The 19118-nt window shown below is 37.2% G+C and overlaps 1 protein-coding gene across 1 annotated transcript in view; it reads right to left on the reverse strand.

Moving 5' to 3' along the window:
• Positions 1–1701: 1701 nt before the first annotated feature.
• strn (striatin, calmodulin binding protein) overlaps positions 1702–19118 on the reverse strand; it is a 66187-nt gene continuing 48770 nt past the window's right edge. The window contains exons 13-18 of the mRNA XM_058401529.1: positions 18781–18902; positions 18540–18707; positions 16306–16452; positions 15284–15385; positions 8503–8589; positions 1702–8394 (exon numbers count right to left, since the gene is read on the reverse strand). Coding sequence (XP_058257512.1) covers positions 8225–8394; positions 8503–8589; positions 15284–15385; positions 16306–16452; positions 18540–18707; positions 18781–18902 — 796 coding nt within the window. The 3' untranslated portion in view covers positions 1702–8224. The remainder of the gene's footprint in view (positions 8395–8502; positions 8590–15283; positions 15386–16305; positions 16453–18539; positions 18708–18780; positions 18903–19118) is intronic.

Genomic DNA, 19118 nt, shown 5'->3' on the forward strand with positions numbered 1-19118 from the left:
GACCGGGAACACCCCACAAGTGCTGAAGTTTGGAGATGCTCTGATCCAGTCGTCTAGCCATCACAATTTGGCCCTTGTCAAACTCGCTCAAATCCTTACGCTTGTCCATTTTTCCTGCTTCTAACACATCAACTTTGAGGACAAGATACTATTATTCACTTCACCTGTCACTGCTCATAATGTTATGCCTGATCTGTGTATTTCCCCGTTACCTGCTTTTCCCCCCATAGTTCTGGTTGTAGCATTTTGGTGCACTGATATCCTCTGATATGATAAAATGTTATTTTTTTAAATTATAAATAGTTACAGAAAACGTGTCTATCCTGTCAACAAACAGACTGCAATAACAGACTCCACAATCTCCAAAACCAAAGGAAATAAAAATCTTAAGATGAGTTTCTTTCTCATTTGTGTGTCTCAGACTGAATCTTTATCACGCCACCATTTCATTTCAAAACATAATTTCTAATCAAACAAGGAAGAATTGCCCAATTTGCTTAATACCTATTTGTCTTAACATCTTACAATTTTACATGCCAGTTGTTATAGTTACAACTGTGAAAGATTTAATCCACAATCTGGAAAGTCAGTTTTCTTTAGTTGAGATTAGACATGCTTGAGACGCCCTCTAGTGGCAAAAATAATCCATTACCGCTCCAGATAATTTCACTGTACAGATACAGCAGACTGTAGATAGAGGTCCACAGGAATCTTTGAATGATGAATATTTCTCACTTTATAAACAGCTTCCTCTTGAAACCTTTCATGAAATGTAACCTTCATTGCATTTTTCGTATTGTTCTATATGCAACAATGATCCCTAATGTTTTCTCCAGAGGCTCAAACAGCAAGCTAATTATTTCCAGTTAAATGTATAAAGATTCATGCAAAAGAGAAACATGTTTCAGTTCAAGAAAACTTAAACAGCAAAAAAACGTGTGTTGAAAATGTGATCATTTCACAGCATGAAGGGATTTCCTAGACTGTCTCTAAAAGTATGGGAATGCCAAAGAACCTTCATTTGTTTGTCTTTTTTCTTCTTCTTCTCCAAATCATAAGATAGACATCAGAATTCCTGCCCATTTCCTGACCACCATAAATACTGGAACATGCAAGTGAGACGTATGTCTTATTGGCCAGGTGTGCATTGATGGCTTAAATAGCTCTGAATGTCTGCTGTAGGTTTCTGCTCTGCACTTTTTGTTAAAAATAGTAAAAACCAATATGAAGACCGGTGAGCTGTCTATGAGAGAAGAGCAAGCCATTTTGGAGGAGAAGAAAAAGGGACACCAGTATCGACAATTCAGAATGTACTGAAAAAGAAAGAAGCTGTTGTACTGTGGGTGTAGTAACCACCAGACATCGATCAGTACAGATAAGGAAAACAATAGCAGTTGATATTGTGAGAGCTGTGAAGAAAAACCCTAAATCGAGACGGTGACAATAACAACCTCCATTAAGCAGGTGAGAATGGATCACAATCCACCGTTTGAAGAAGACTTCAAGAACAGAAATATAGAGGCCAGAGTGTGAAGGAAGAAAGGATCTACTCATGATCACTGACCCTAATGTTTCCAGGTTACAGCAAAAAAAAAAAAAAAAACCACCCCCCCTGGCTTTGCTGTTCCAATACTTTTGGAGGGGACTCTATGACTGCAATAAAGCCAGTGATGTGTGTTTACAGTCCACAACAAGAAGGAATACAACATTCTCTTTTATTATTGTATTATATTGATAAATGTCTTCCATCTGCAAAAAAAAAAAAAAAAGAAAGAAAGAAAGAAAGAAAATACAACATGAAAAAGAATAAACTATAAATATGTACAAGTGAATTCACATATTTATCCAATTTGTATAATCTCTCTTTACATCACATGGGTTAGAATTTCAACTCCGGTGCTTCACATGTTCGCATCTCGCTCAGATCAGTACACAAGAACCCCGTTCAGGATTATAATCAATGTAGTGAGGAAATGCAAATGCAGAGGCGCTCTTGTTCAGCGTGTTCACAACAACTTCTTCCTAAACACACTAAAAATAGCCACTTCACAGAGTACTGCTCTGAATCACAGGACACCACACTCGAGACGTGACACGTGATGAATACAGCACATCATTCCAGTGTCCTGTGTCCTTTCTAAATCTGTGTCACTCTTTAAACCTGTGGCCTAATAATAATAATAATAATAATAATAATAATAACAACAGATTAGCTGAATGCTCAGATGAAGCAATACAGGAACCAGTGAGAGTTTGAAGTTCACACTGGATTACCGGGGTCACTCACTGGCAGTGTAATAGTGCTGCTTTATGATGTGGACTATTTCAGTTCTAATAAAAAACACCAGCACTCGAGTCCGTCACTTTTAACATCCACTTTTAACCTCTTAAAACCAAGTCAGCCAAACAAATTCCCGTCTCTGACCAGCAGGAGGCGCTGTTATTGTGAATCGACGATTCCTCAATTTAATATTTTAAAAACAACTCAGATGTCTGAAAATGGACTGTTTCATTAGTTTGACACACAATTGTGAGACAATAAAGCAATACGTTAGACATTTTACCTCATGTAGTAGTTTTGTGATGAAAAACGTCTATATATTTTGCACTGGACCTACAGTATCGTCAGAGACACGCTTCATGACGTCATTTAACCAAATAACAACTTGCAAACAAAATAATTCTGTATCATATCAAAAAATAAACTATTAGAGGCATGCGGTTATAAGGAAATCGAAGCTTATTGACATTTTTTCTTACAACAGCACATCTTAAAGTGTTTTATTCCTCTTATACCACATCATTTTTAAGTATCAAATTTAGGAACAGGGCATTGTTTTAAACCATCAATAGTTACACTTAATGTTGTAGAATGTCTGTGAAACAACTTTAAATGTTATGAGCTCTATAAAATACTAGCTTTCTCAGCAGGTTCTGTTTTTTCTCTCTCAAAGGTTAAAACACAGCTGGCCATGTTGCAGAGCTACAACATTATAGCTTCAACTATGACTGTGTCAAAGTGCTGACACTGGAGACTCCTTCCCAAATGCTACCACCTCGTCATCGAAAACTTCAGCCTGAAATCTTTGAAATCATTATGTGGAGCATCACGAAAGTCCCTGCATAAGAACTTGCTGTAGAAACACTAACATTAGAAGGAGTGCATGGATATAAACTGGAACTACTGTCAGAGCTGCGTTTATGGAAAGTTAATCAACACCTTCCGACCAATCAGAATCGAGAATTCGCCAATGCTGTGGTATAACAGGAAGTAAAACTGAAATATATGATTCTAGCTGTCAGATGGCTGGTATTCTAGCTCTGAGACCGTGAACGAGACGGTTTGAGCCGAGTGTGTAATGATTTAGACGTGTGGTCTGTACAATGCTAGACTAGTATCTATAAGCGCCTCATACTTACTCACTACATTATCGTCATAGCTCCAGTGCAAACTCAAACGAGGTAAGGGGTTTACTGAGTGAGTCTGAATTTTGCCGGAGTGTTTAGGTTTTTCAAAAGGAGCAACATGAACACATTTTTGCTGAATCATAAAGCCAGCAAACCTCAGAAATCATATTATAGCGTGTTAAAAATCCCAGCTAACGAGCTGAATCATTTGTAGCCTCTAAACAAATGAGGAGCAGACTACTGAATTGTTCAGAGAGGTTTAAAAATTGTCAATAAGACTATAACTCTTATTTTCATTCGTTTTATCTTGGACGTATTAATTCGACTGTAATTACACCTGTCCAAGACGATGACTATAAACTCTTTCATCTTGATTCTTCGTTGCTTTCATGATGCAAACCGATGAAACAGCAGACATCAGAGTTGTTTCTTTAAGACAGTTGATAAAGGAAGATTAAAGGAACAGTTCTGACAAAATAGAAATTCTCCCGACTTTAACGCCGTCGGGTGATCATGGTCATAAATGTTGCTGTCATGATGGATGCAAGGAACATTGAGGTGTGAGACGGGACACACCCCGCATAGGGACACAACTATTCACATGGAGGGGCAGTTTAGAGGAGATGTTTCATCTATAGGCATTTATTTGCGGCGAATGGAGGAAACCAGAGATCCCACAGGAAGCCCATGAGAACAAAGGCAGTATTAGAGGGACGGCCTTTCTGTCCTTACTATCCATTTCTTTATTTATTTATTTATTTTTTAAATGTTTGTTGTATTTTAAAGTGCACCATACACACTTGTTCATTTCACAGCTTATATATCTGGTGGAACTCTTAATGGTTCTCTACCCCCTCAAAAAACATAAATAAAATAAAAATAATTTGTACCCTAGGATTTTAACTACAGTTGCTTTAAATAGCAAAATAACTGTGTTGCAATCTAACATTACAAGTTAGAAGTTTAAAATGAAGAATTTCATTCCTGAAATATTGGTGTTAAATGTTATTGTTAACAACGGACTGAACTGATGGATCAAAACTGGAGAAGCTTTTTTTAAAATAATAATAATAATTATAATAATAATAATAATAATAATAATAATAATAATAATAATAATAATAATAATTTTTTTAAAGAACTACGTCCTGGTTGACCGTGTATGTTTGGTGCAATTGGAAAATGGTCTACACATTTCACTTTTTTGGCTGAACTGTTCCTTTAAAACCATGCGTAATGTTTAGTAGTTTGTTTGTTTTTGCACTTTAATAATCTACGCTGCATTTCATGTCCATAAATAGTCTTTTTTTTTTTTTTTTGCAAACACTTAAAAACTATACATAGTGAATTTCTAAAATCATTCTGCACCTGAAAGAACAAAAGGACACATTATTTAGAAGTACAGAACACGCATGTATGTACACACATACACACACACACACACACGCACACACACACACCCCTGCAATCTACCTAATACTATTCTCCATTTGGTGAAGTAGCCAAAACAAACAAACAAACATAAAAACCCTTTAATCTCCATTATTTAAAATGAAAAATCCTGAAACTAAAGACAGCAAAAGCACATAAGACAAACTTTCCCTTCCTTTTGCTTTGTAGTGCTCGCGTCATCAAAGAAAAGGCATAAAATCTGTGTAAAATGAGCATATCTTCACCCATTAACAAAAAGATTTTAGACAGGCACCCTCAGAGAAACACTCAACATGTTTCAAGTAATCACAGACCAAAAAAAACAAAAAACAAAAACCTTAAAAATATTAATCTAACAATCTGCATCACATCTGGCTTAAGATTCATTTGCAGCCTCCGTCACCACCTGTACAAGAAGTAAATAAAAATAACTAGTATTTGTTCCACGTAACTCTATAGAAAATATATATTTAAACTCATACAGAGCATCCCTTCAGGTAGATCATAGCGTTGAAGCAGGAGTGTGCAAAAGGTTGGGATTTGAGAAAAGCGCTTTGTTCTCTGAACTTCAGACACACGTCATAGATTCGCAAAAAACTCCTGATCATCCAAAGCCACAGATTACCCCACACACGTCCCCACTGCAGGTGGCTTAAATAATCATCATCCATTTGGCTTAAAGAAAGAAAAAGAGGCTATTATTATATAAATAACAAAGAAAAATCCCTTAAACCTGTAAAAGCTGAGCTGAAATCACTGCAGTTCTGGTACAGCTTGTCTGAGGTTCGTTTAAACACACTGCAAAAAAAAGAAAAAAAAGAAAAAAGAAAGAAAAGATCCTTTCTTGAGTATCATCCATTTTAATGCAACATCTAATCTAATTCTAGGCTAGTTAATCAATCACATGATGACAGATTGAATCGGACTTCACTACTTCTGTTGGAACATTACAACGTTTGCGTTACACGATAAGTGATGTCTTGAGTTCTCTGTGGACGGAAAAACAACAAACCCCTGCAGAAGCGTCCGACTATAAGAAAATAAAAACCCTGGAAAATAAACGAGTATACTGTAGCCGTTGCACAAAATGTACAAGTCTATTACATCAGATCGGGTCGGATCAGCCGGATGTCCCCTTCATGAACGAGGACACGGTTTACGACTAAAACAAGCTTAGATATCACAACCTAATGCTTCCAATAAATACTGTAATATAAATGGATATAAACCTATAGAACAATTAGATCATACAGATTTTGTGGGGGGAAGAGTTTAACTAGCTATTTAAAGGTGCTTTTCGAAATGAGACACAACACAATAAAAACCCATTCGTTTTTAGATGTAAAGCCACAGAGAAATGCCGTAAAAGGTTCAATAAATAATTTACTTTTAAAGTCATTCTATGTACAAGTCGAGTTCCTGGATGAACTTGAACCAAACTATGAAGAATACTCAATCATCATAATATAATACAATAACCGTATGTTATTATTTTATATTATAATTAAATATTTATAACTCTATTTTTTCAAAAAAGGCTGCAGAGGAGAGCACGCTGCGAACGAAAAAGAAACGATCGTTTAAAATCGCGGAGCAGAGAAGAGAGATAAGGTGAAACTCATTGAGGGATTGAATCGCTTCACAGAACCTCAGAGCTCTGAGCCTCCAGCTTTCAAGTCAGGCAGCGGTCCAAATCTTCACATCACGTACAGACGAGGGTGAGGAAAAACGGCAGAAACCTCGGCTGGTGGATTGGATTTTTCAAAGCCATGTGATTTGATATTTTGCGATGTCTACTGAATATAAGGACATCCTGCTTACATTTCACACTGAAAGGAATACTTCAGAGTTACTAAATCTAGCATCCACCAAACCTGTAGTGTATGTATATGTACCACAGACATTATTTCCCTGTACTGAGAACAGAATAAATCCCTTGGATTTATTAGAAACACATTTATAAAGGAAGTCTAAGAGCAGTTGTTCTGGCAGTTAATAAAAGAGTAATTCATTTACGCGAAAGAAACCGATACCTATAAATCCTAGACAGCTGTTTTTAGATATGTTTTGTCCACGTTCAGAAGCAACTGCAGATCACCAGATTCTCCAAGAGCTTTAGAATCATCTTCAACCTGATGTCTTTCATAATAGAAAGGAAAAGAACAAATATAAATGTTATTTGATTAAATATTTGTACTGTTACTGTAGGAAATTAGCCATTAGCTTCACGTTTAGGTAGAAGTTGGTGTTTTGCACATTGCTGTATTGAATAATTACCTTAGTTTTAGTTTTTTGAATTTGCATCACACACTGGCAGACCTGATTTATTCCCCATTATCAATGTCTTAACAACTGCCCTTAGACCTAAGTGAATTTTGATTAAACTGATTTTTGCTCCTCTATTGATACAAGAACAAATCAAAATCCTATCCATGGAAATCTGTACATATGCTACGGACCTGGTGGACTGTAAATGAGGATGAAAAACGCTGGTGTATTCCTTTAAGGTCTCCCTCAGTGACACCTCCTCTTACGTCAAAGCCATGAACTCATTTTAAAAAGAAGGTTTTCTTATCAGCATGGTGATCCAGATTATAACGCTCATGAAAAATATACCGCAGTTCCCTACCCCTACTGTAGAAACTTGTCGAGACGGATCCATGGAAAGCCCACGGTGTCATAAAACTAAGAAACAAGGAATGATGATGATTATGTTACAGCACGGCCCTCTGGGAGTGAAGAGTCGATAACGCGGGACGACTCCCTCTGGCCTGAGCTTGACTTAGACCTATGAAGTTACCGCTGTTTACCGAGACTGTGTTTGAAACAAAGGCACATCGTCATCAAACAGTTTACACTGAGAGAACATCACACAGACCATCGAGGCCAGGAGCCTTGGCTTCTTTCACTTTCTCTTTTCAGAAAGCAGAAAAAGGAAAGGAAGAAGGAAAAACGAACGGTGTGGGAAGCACCTGACTTCGTGTGAGGTTGGCAAAGCGGGACAGCTCTAAGGGCAACCCGGTCATGCTGGAGAGGAGTGAATGCGCGCACACACACATACATACATACACACACACACACACTACACTTCTATGAAGAGGTTCTCTCCAGCAGGGTTGGTGTCTGGACTTCCCACAGAGAGTGTTTGTACTGAGCTGCAGTGTTGTGGCTCCGTCCTATTCCCCCACCCAGGCCTGCCTGGACGAGGGGTTATACGTTTCAGACAGGGGGGTTTTGGGTAAAGAGAGCTGGAGTGACGGCCACCTGATAAGCCTTCTCTTTTATTCATCAGATTCATCAGAAGGGAAAGCCTCTGTCTAAAAGGCAACTCTCGTCTTTGCCGTTAGGGTCCATTTCCCTTCCTCAAGGCCACAGAAGTCAGAGGTCATACGAAGACTTTGGCGAGGGCGTCTGCTCCGGCGCTGCCAATGTAGCACTTGGTTGGGTGGAATGCCACATCGTTGATCGACTCCTCAAACTTCTTCCTGTGAGCTGTGAACTCCTGAATGCACGTCTTGCTCTCCATGTTCCACAGACGGATGGAGCAGTCGTGACCTGAGACATAAAGAGATTTGACTTAATCTGAGACTTTAAAAATTCTTGCAGTCATAGCAGAAGCTGGACATCAGGAAAAACAGTCTACACTGAGCCGTGAATACTCACTTCCAGACATCAGGTAGAGGCCATTTGGATCCACTGCTAAGCTGGTCACAGCATCCAGGTGAGCCACCATGGAGTGAATAAGTTTACCTAAAGATGAATAATAACAGACAGGAAGACAGTCCCTTTCATATTCCGGGGAACAGTTTGTTTGAAAAAGTAGCATGATGAACATTTTTATAATGAAATTTTATACAGGAATGAGAATGGTGTATAATGAGTATTACTGAGGCGTAATTTGCATGTTCTGCAATAATAACACTTTATTAAGGTATTACTGAGGCGTAATGTGTGTTCTAGTTTGAGGCTGAAGCTGATGTGTGCATTTTATGCTTGTGTGCTAGAATGATGATGCGTTAATAAGTTATTATTAATGAGACTTGAGTGTGTTGAGAATGAGAATGTGGGAATAAAGATAGATTGATGCATCTGAATGTTCTAGAATGAGGCAATAATGTGGGATAACGAATGAAAAGTGCTGGGAGTATTAACTGTACTTGCAATGAGGAGAAAAATTGTATAAATTACAAAAATAAAAACTACAGCGAAAACACTACTATAACAACTACTATAACAACTCCAACAACTACAACTACTATAACATCAACAACTCCAACAACTCCTATAACATCAACAACTCCTATAACATCAACAACTCCTATAACCAACAACTCCAATAACATCAACAACTCCAATAACATCAACAACTACTATAACATCAACAACTCCAACAACTACTATTACAACTCCACAACAACAGACAACACTCCAACAACTACTACTATAAAAACAACTCCAACTCCAACTACTATAACATCAACAACTCCAATAACATCAACTCCAACAACTACTATAACATCAACAACTCCAACAACTACTATAACATCAACAACTCCAACAACTACTATAACATCAACAACTCCAACAACTACTATAACATCAACAACTCCAACAACTACTATAACATCAACAACTCCAACAACTACTATAACATCAACAACTCCAACAACTACTATAACATCAACAACTCCAATAACATCAACAACTCCAACAACTACTATTACAACTCCACAACAGACAACACTCCAACAACTACTATTATAAAAACAACTCCAACTCCAACAACATCAACAACTCCAACAACTACTATTACAACTCCACAACAGACAACACTCCAACAACTACTACTATAAAAACAACTCCAACTCCAATAACATCAACAACTCCAATAACATCAACAACTCCAACAACTCCAATAACAACAACTCCAACAACTCCAATAACATCAACAACTCCAATAACATCAACAACTCCAATAACATCAACAACTCCAATAACATCAACAACTCCAACAACTACTATAACATCAACAACTCCAATAACATCAACAACTCCAACAACTACTATTACAACTCCACAACAGACAACACTCCAACAACTACTATTATAAAAACAACTCCAACTCAACAACATCAACAACTCCAACAACTACTATTACAACTCACAACAGACAATACTCCAGCAGCTACTACTATAAAAACAGCTCCAACTCAATAACATCAACAACTCCAATAACATCAACAACTCCAACAACTCCAATAACAACAACTCCAACAACTACTATAACATCAACAACTCCAATAACATCAACAACTCCAATAACATCAACAACTCCAATAACATCAACAACTCCAATAACATCAACAACTCCAACAACTACTATAACATCAACAACTCCAATAACATCAACAACTCCAACAACTACTATTACAACTCAACAACAGACAACACTCCAACAACTACTATAACATCAACAACTCCAACAACCACTATAACATCAACAACTCCAACAACTACTATAACATCAACAACTCCAACAACTACTATAACATCAACAACTCCAATAACATCAACTCCAACAACTACTATTACAACTCAACTGACAGACAACACTCCAGCAACTACTATAAGCATCAACAACTCCAGCAACTACTATAACATCAACAGCTCCAACAACTACTATAAGCATCAACAGCTCCAATAACATCAACTCCAGCAACTACTATAACATCAACAACTCCAACAGCTACTATAACATCAACAACTCCAACAACTACTATAACATCAACAACTCCAAACAACTACTATAATATCAACAACTCCAACAAGCTACTATAAGCATCAACAACTCCAATAGCATCAACAAGCTCCAACAACTACTATTACAACTCAACAACAGACAACACTCCAACAACTACTATAGCATCAACAACTCCAACAACTACTATAACATCAACAACTCCAATAACATCAACAACTCCAAGCAACTACTATAACATCAACAACTCCAACAAGCTACTATTACAACTCAACAACAGACAACACTCCAGCAACTACTATAACATCAACAAGCTCCAACAACTACTATAGCATCAACAACTCCAATAACATCAACAACTCCAACAACTACTATTACAACTCAACAACAGACAACACTCCAACAACTACTATAACGTCAACAACTCCAACAACTACTATAACATCAACAACTCCAACAACTACTATAACATCAACAACTCCAATAACATCAACAACTCCAACAACTACTATTACAACTCAACAACAGACAACACTCCAACAACTACTATAACATCAACAACTCCAACAACTACTATAACATCAACAACTCCAACAACTACTATAACATCAACAACTCCAATAACATCAACTCCAACAACTACTATAACATCAACAACTCCAACAACTACTATAACATCAACAACTCCAACAACTACTATAACATCAACAACTCCAACAACTACTATAACATCAACAACTCCAATAACATCAACAACTCCACAACTACTATTACACTCAACAAACAGACAACACTCCAACAACTACTATAACATCAACAACTCCAACAACCACTATAACATCAACAACTCCAACAGCTACTATAACATCAACAACTCCAGCAACTACTATAACATCAACAACTCCAATAGCATCAACTCCAAGCAACTACTATAACATCAACAACTCCAATAACATCAACAACTCCAGCAACTACTATTACAACTCCACAACAGACAACCTCCAACAACTACTATTATAAAAACAACTCCAACTCAACAACACATCAACAACTCCAACAACTACTATTACAACTCCACAACAGACAACACTCCAACAACTACTACTATAAAAACAACTCCAACTCCAATAACATCAACAACTCCAATAACATCAACAACTCCAACAACTCCAATAACAACAACTCCAACAACTACTATAACATCAACAACTCCAATAACATCAACAACTCCAATAACATCAACAACTCCAATAACATCAACAACTCCAATAACATCAACAACTCCAACAACTACTATAACATCAACAACTCCAATAACATCAACAACTCCAACAACTACTATTACAACTCAACAACAGACAACACTCCAACAACTACTATAACATCAACAACTCCAACAACTACTATAACATCAACAACTCCAACAACTACTATAACATCAACAACTCCAACAACTACTATAACATCAACAACTCCAATAACATCAACAACTCCAACAACTACTATTACAACTCAACAACAGACAACACTCCAACAACTACTATAACATCAACAACTCCAACAACTACTATAACATCAACAACTCCAACAACTACTATAACATCAACAACTCCAATAACATCAACTCCAACAACTACTATAACATCAACAACTCCAACAACTACTATAACATCAACAACTCCAACAACTACTATAACATCAACAACTCCAACAACTACTATAACATCAACAACTCCAACAACTACTATAACATCAACAACTCCAATAACATCAACAACTCCAACAACTACTATTACAACTCAACAACAGACAACACTCCAACAACTACTATAACATCAACAACTCCAACAACTACTATAACATCAACAACTCCAATAACATCAACAACTCCAACAACTACTATAACATCAACAACTCCAACAACTACTATTACAACTCAACAACAGACAACACTCCAACAACTACTATAACATCAACAACTCCAACAACTACTATAACATCAACAACTCCAATAACATCAACAACTCCAACAACTACTATTACAACTCAACAACAGACAACACTCCAACAACTACTATAACGTCAACAACTCCAACAACTACTATAACATCAACAACTCCAACAACTACTATAACATCAACAACTCCAATAACATCAACAACTCCAACAACTACTATTACAACTCAACAACAGACAACACTCCAACAACTACTATAACATCAACAACTCCAACAACTACTATAACATCAACAACTCCAATAACCAACTCCAACAACTACTATAACATCAACAACTCCAACAACTACTATAACATCAACAACTCCAACAACTACTATAACATCAACAACTCCAACAACTACTATAACATCAACAACTCCAATAACATCAACAACTCCAACAACTACTATTACAACTCAACAACAGACAACACTCCAACAACTACTATAACATCAACAACACAACACTACTATAACATCAACAACTCCAACAACTACTATAACATCAACCACTCCACTCCAACAACTACTACTATAAAAACAACTCCAACTCCAATAACATCAACATCTCCAACAACTCCAATAACATCAACTCCAACAACTCCAATAACATCAACAACTCCAATAACATCAACAACTCCAACAACTACTATAACATCAACAACTCCAATAACATCAACAACTCCAACAACTACTATAACATCAACAACTCCAACAACTACTATAACATCAACAACTCCAACAACTACTATAACATCAACAACTCCAATAACATCAACAACTCCAACAACTACTATTACAACTCAACAACAGACAACACTCCAACAACTACTATAACATCAACAACTCCAACAACTACTATAACATCAACAACTACTATAACATCAACAACTCCAACAACTACTATAACATCAACAACTCCAATAACATCAACTCCAACAACTACTATAACATCAACAACTCCAACAACTACTATAACATCAACAACTCCAACAACTACTATAACATCAACAACTCCAACAACTACCTATAACATCAACAACTCAACAACTACTATAACATCAACAACTCGACAACATCAACTCCAACAACTACTATAACATCAACAACTCCAACAACTACTATAACATCAACAACTCCAACAACTACTATAACATCAACAACTCCAACAACTACTATAACATCAACAACTCCAACAACTACTATAACATCAACAACTCCAACAACTACTATAACATCAACAACTCCAACAACTACTATAACATCAACAACTCCAACAACTACTATTACAACTCAACAACAGACAACACTCCAACAACTACTATAACATCAACAACTCCAACAACTACTATAACATCAACAACTCCAATAACATCAACAACTCCAATAACATCAACAACTCCAATAACATCAACAACTCCAATAACATCAACAACTCCAATAACATCAACAATCCAACAACTACTATAACATCAACAACTCAATAACATCAACAACTCAACAACTACTATAACATCAACAACTCCTATAACATCAACAACTCCAACAACTACTATTACAACTCAACAACAGACAACACTCCAACAACTACTATAACATCAACAACTCCAACAACTACTATAACATCAACAACTCCAATAACATCAACAACTCCAACAACTACTATATCAACAACTCCAACTACTATAACATCAACAACTCCAACTACTATAACATCAACAACTCCAACTACTATAACATCAACAACTCCAACAACTACTATAACATCAACAACTCCAACAACTACTATATCAACAACTCCAACTACTATAACATCAACAACTCCAACTACTATAACATCAACAACTCCAACTACTATAACATCAACAACTCCAACTACTATAACATCAACAACTCCTACAACTACTATTACAACTCCACAACAACAGTCAACACTCCAACAACTACTACTATAAAAACTACTCCAACAACTACAACTACTATAACATCAACAACTACTATAACATCAACAACTCCAATAACATCAACAACTCCAATAACATCAACAACTCCAACAACAACAACAACTCCAACAACTACTATAACAACAACAACTCCAACAACTACTATAACATCAACAACTCCAACAACTACTATAACATCAACAACTCCAACAACTACTATTACAACTCCACAACAACAGACAACACTCCAACAACTACTACTATAAAAACAACTCCAACAACTACTTTAACATCATCAACAACAACTACTGTTACAACTCCAACAACAACTCTGACAACAACAACTACTATTATTGCAACTACTACTATAACAACAACTCCAACAACTTCTACTACAGCAATTACTACAACTCCAACAACAACTCCTCCAACAACTACAACAACAATAACTACTGCTCCTGTCAAGGCAGAAGGCTCTTCCCTCATGACTCCTTCAGTAATCAGTATGAGTGGGTGATGCTATCAGCTCATCTCTCAAGCAAAGAACTAAACGCACCTGCTCACCTGTCCGTCATTCCGACTCTATACCCATCTGCCCTTTTTATTAAGGAAAAAAGATGACTTCTCTGTGGTGTATTTTTATGTTCTGCTGTTAAAATGCACAGCTTGTTCTTAAAATGTATAAATGGTGGTATTTTCCATTCCACCTACACCGCATGATTTGAATACCTGAATAATTTGAATACCTGTGTTGTTGTCGAAGAAGCGAATGTGGCGGTCCTCCTGTGCCGTGATGGTGATGGGCAGTGTCGGGTGGCTCAGCACTTTATTGATCTGACGAGGAGCATCTGAAGAATAACACACACACACAGCCTAAATGTGATATCACAAATCATAGGGAATGCTAAACCTTTTGAAGCAAAGACAGATATTCAGCTATTAAGTCCATGCATGCCTGCTGGTATGTGTAACAAACAATGAGGAAAAAGTAAAATATGGTATCATTACAGCATGATGCACTGCTCATATACATTCAATATTCTATTGTTGCTAACTTTGTTAGCTATTTTAGAAGATCGACATGATGAAAGAGAGGTTCCACAGCAATATGCCTTATTTTTCCGATTAAGATGTGCTTTTAGCTTTTTTTTGGTTAATTTTAATTTTAATATTCCAATAACTGTACGAATAAAATGAACAAATATTTGGTTGACTGCGAGGAAAAGGGAACCAAATTGGATTTATCAAATATAATTATTTTCCCAGTAATTAAACTTTGCTTCTGTCAGTGGAGGTGCACATGTTTACTGCTTGACAGAGAAATCATGAACAGAAATATTAAACTCTGGGCCAAAGCTTTAAGGAATTTGAGCTCAATATATAATCAGTTGGAAATCAGTACGCTCCAACGTTGGTCAAAGTTCTATCGTCGGGAAGGTTTTACCTGCCACAGTGTAGGAGTGAAAATCAAGTTAACTTTATGTAAATCAAAGCAATGTATTTATAATTATCTAACAGATTTTATATTTACTAAACCAGTGAATGAAAACACAGAACTGAATGCTGCTGAGGTAACCAGAGAGCTAAACTTTTATCCTGCGAGTTTCATATCCGAGCTCTGGCATTAAAGTAAAAGCCACCCACTCTCAAGACTCAGTCCACCTCACTTCCACACAAAGTGTATTTTAAGCACAAAGGTTCAAGGCAGAACCAAGCGTATTAAAAAAAGGAGAAATTTCAGCGCAGGTGTGTGTGTGTGTGTATGTACCTGGCTCCCCAGCGTTCTGAGACTCCAGCTCCAGCACCAGCTGCTGTGTCTCCATGTTGAAGATACCTGTCCTGCCATTGCTAAAGGCTGTCACCATGTGAGCCGGCTCACTGCACACCAGATCCACAGAGGAGGGGATGCCCAATTCTATTACACACACGAACAGATGTAGTGAGACATAAGCACAAACTGACAGTCAGATACAGTCTTACATATTTTTCAACTGAAACACTGAAGTTCCTTACAACTCTGTCCATATGCTCACTACCCAGGGGATATCATACAGGCAGTGGAGAACCTATGTAGTGCACCATATACCTAATGCAATTTGTGACTAAGCCACTAAGAGTGCCTACAAATGTTATTTCCTTTTTTCTACCCATCCCGAGGCATCTACAGATTGTGTCAGCTCCAGCAGACCTTCAGTGAGAAGAGGCTAACCCTGCGAGGATCCTGAGATGGACCAACTTCAGCTGGATTCTGCTTGGTGATGGACCAACTTCAGCTGGATTCTGCTTGGTGAGGATTAGGGTATTTCAAAGCAACGATGCCAACCCTATGTGGACTTTGAGGACGACAACAACCTCCTCCTAATTAATACACACACTAACATATGCTGTACCTGCATCTCACAACTGACTGTACATGACTGCAGAAAGGACATTGCTCATAATCACACTCTCTGGTGTTTGATAATTTATAATCACACTCTCCGGTGTCACCGAAATGAGGACGAGGTTCCCTTTTGAGTCTGGTTCCTCTCAAGGTTTCTTCCTCTTACCATCTAAGGGAGTTTTTCCTTGCCACAGTCGCCTCAGGCTTGCTCACTAGGGACAACAACTAGGAGTTTTGCACTATGTTTTTTGTTTCTTATGTTCTGTAAAGCTGCTTTGAGACAATATCCGTCGTTAAAAGCACGATACAAATAAAATTGAATTGAATAAATATAAATGTATCATCATATTGCTTGTTTATAAGAATGAATTAGAAAATAAATTTTTAAATAACCGGCATCTATTAGTAGTTCCTGAAGCATGTAGATTGTTGCTTCAGAATAAGTAAAGATGAAGAAAATTCACATTTATTTGAATAATGGACTTTGCTCTGGAAGCCATAATGGAATGAGATTTCTGAGGGAGTGTTTTAATGAGGTTTCAAGGAGGCACAATGCCTATGCTGTAGAATCACAACATTTTAATGAGGTGTTAATGAAACGATGTGTGCGGCCTAGAATGAGAAGATTTTATTGAGTTGTTTAACTCGCTTGTTTAATTATCAAGTCATGTGTTCTAGAATACAGGTGCTTTAATGAAGTATTAATGAGGCATAAATGATGTACTACACACTATGCACTATGTAGTAGAAGGTCAATATCTACTCACATGAAATACTAGCAAATTTTTTTACTAACCGGAAGTATAAGCTATTTCCCAGTCTGTGGCAAATGACATCAACCGCATATAACGCAACACAGCTAGCTTTAACAGAACACTGTGAATTCTTAAGACATTTCTAAGATATCTGTTGAATGTTGTCATCTATCTGGAAAATGTTCCTCGTTCAGCGTCAGTGCTTGGTAGCCCCGCCCCCTTTCGCTACGTAAGCAAAGCACTGACCTTAGAGTTCATGAAGTGTCCAACACTCCAAGCTTTATTTATTTGGTTGAATAAATACATCATCCAGGTACTTGAAGTACACTACTACTTGTTCAATTTCTTTTACGCACACTACACAATAGCAGAATAGTGCATAAGTATGTGATAAGGCTTTAACTATAATGTACATGTTTTCGAATAAAGACCCTTTAAGGACTCATCATTAATGAGGCATAACATTGTGTACTCTAGAATGAAGATGTTTTAATTAGGTATTATTAAGTCATTAAAAATGTATATATTCTAGAATGATGACATTTTAACATAATTCTTTTTAAAGAAGCAAAATGTTCGAGAAGGACATTGATTTATTAATGCAGTAAATAAATGCAGCATATGGGATTAAGGTGTTCTACAATGGATTGTTTTACTGAGGCATCATTAATAATAAGTGTTTCTTTTTTTAACTGAAGATACATTATTATTATACGTTATTAATGGAGCATGAGTGTATTCCACAATGAGAATATTTTAATGAGGTATTCCTGAGCCATGATACACACTGAGGAGTGATGAGGATTAATGTGTATATATGAAGCGCTCTTAATGACAAATCCTGTATGTGTGAATGATCGTTACCCGTGTCCTCGTTAAAGATGGCAAGGGCGGGTGTAGTGTCCGCAGCGTTCCATAGTCGCACCGTCCCGTCTGCCGAACAGGACAGCAGCCTCTGGTGGGCCGAGCTGTAGACTAAACCCCACACTGCATCGTTGTGACCACACAGCGCCCCCCTCAGCACAGACGGCTCTGTGACATGGACACACATCGTTTAGAGAGTCTGATATACCTAAAGCTTGAAAGGTGCAAGAATGGAACGTACCATACGAGTCGTAGGGGTCAATATTGGGATTAGGAGTGTTCCAGCTCTGGATGGTTCCGTCCACTCCTCCACTGAAGCACTGCTCTCCGTTACTGCTCATGACCACACACAGAACCGCACCCCTACACAGACGAACAATGGGTTACTTCTACAAACTACAAAACTATACAATAAGACACATACTGTCTATGCTGCTGTTTCTTTCATTCACTTATCCGCCGAGATCTTTATAAGAGCGATTTGGCAAAATGTTGTCTTTGTCACGTATGCATTACTGCACAGTGAAATTCTTTATTCGCATATTCCAATCTTGCGGGTTGGGGTCAGAGTGCAGGGTC

Source organism: Hemibagrus wyckioides, linkage group LG10 (assembly GCF_019097595.1).
Source record: "Hemibagrus wyckioides isolate EC202008001 linkage group LG10, SWU_Hwy_1.0, whole genome shotgun sequence".
Taxonomy (NCBI): Eukaryota; Metazoa; Chordata; class Actinopteri; order Siluriformes; family Bagridae; genus Hemibagrus; species Hemibagrus wyckioides.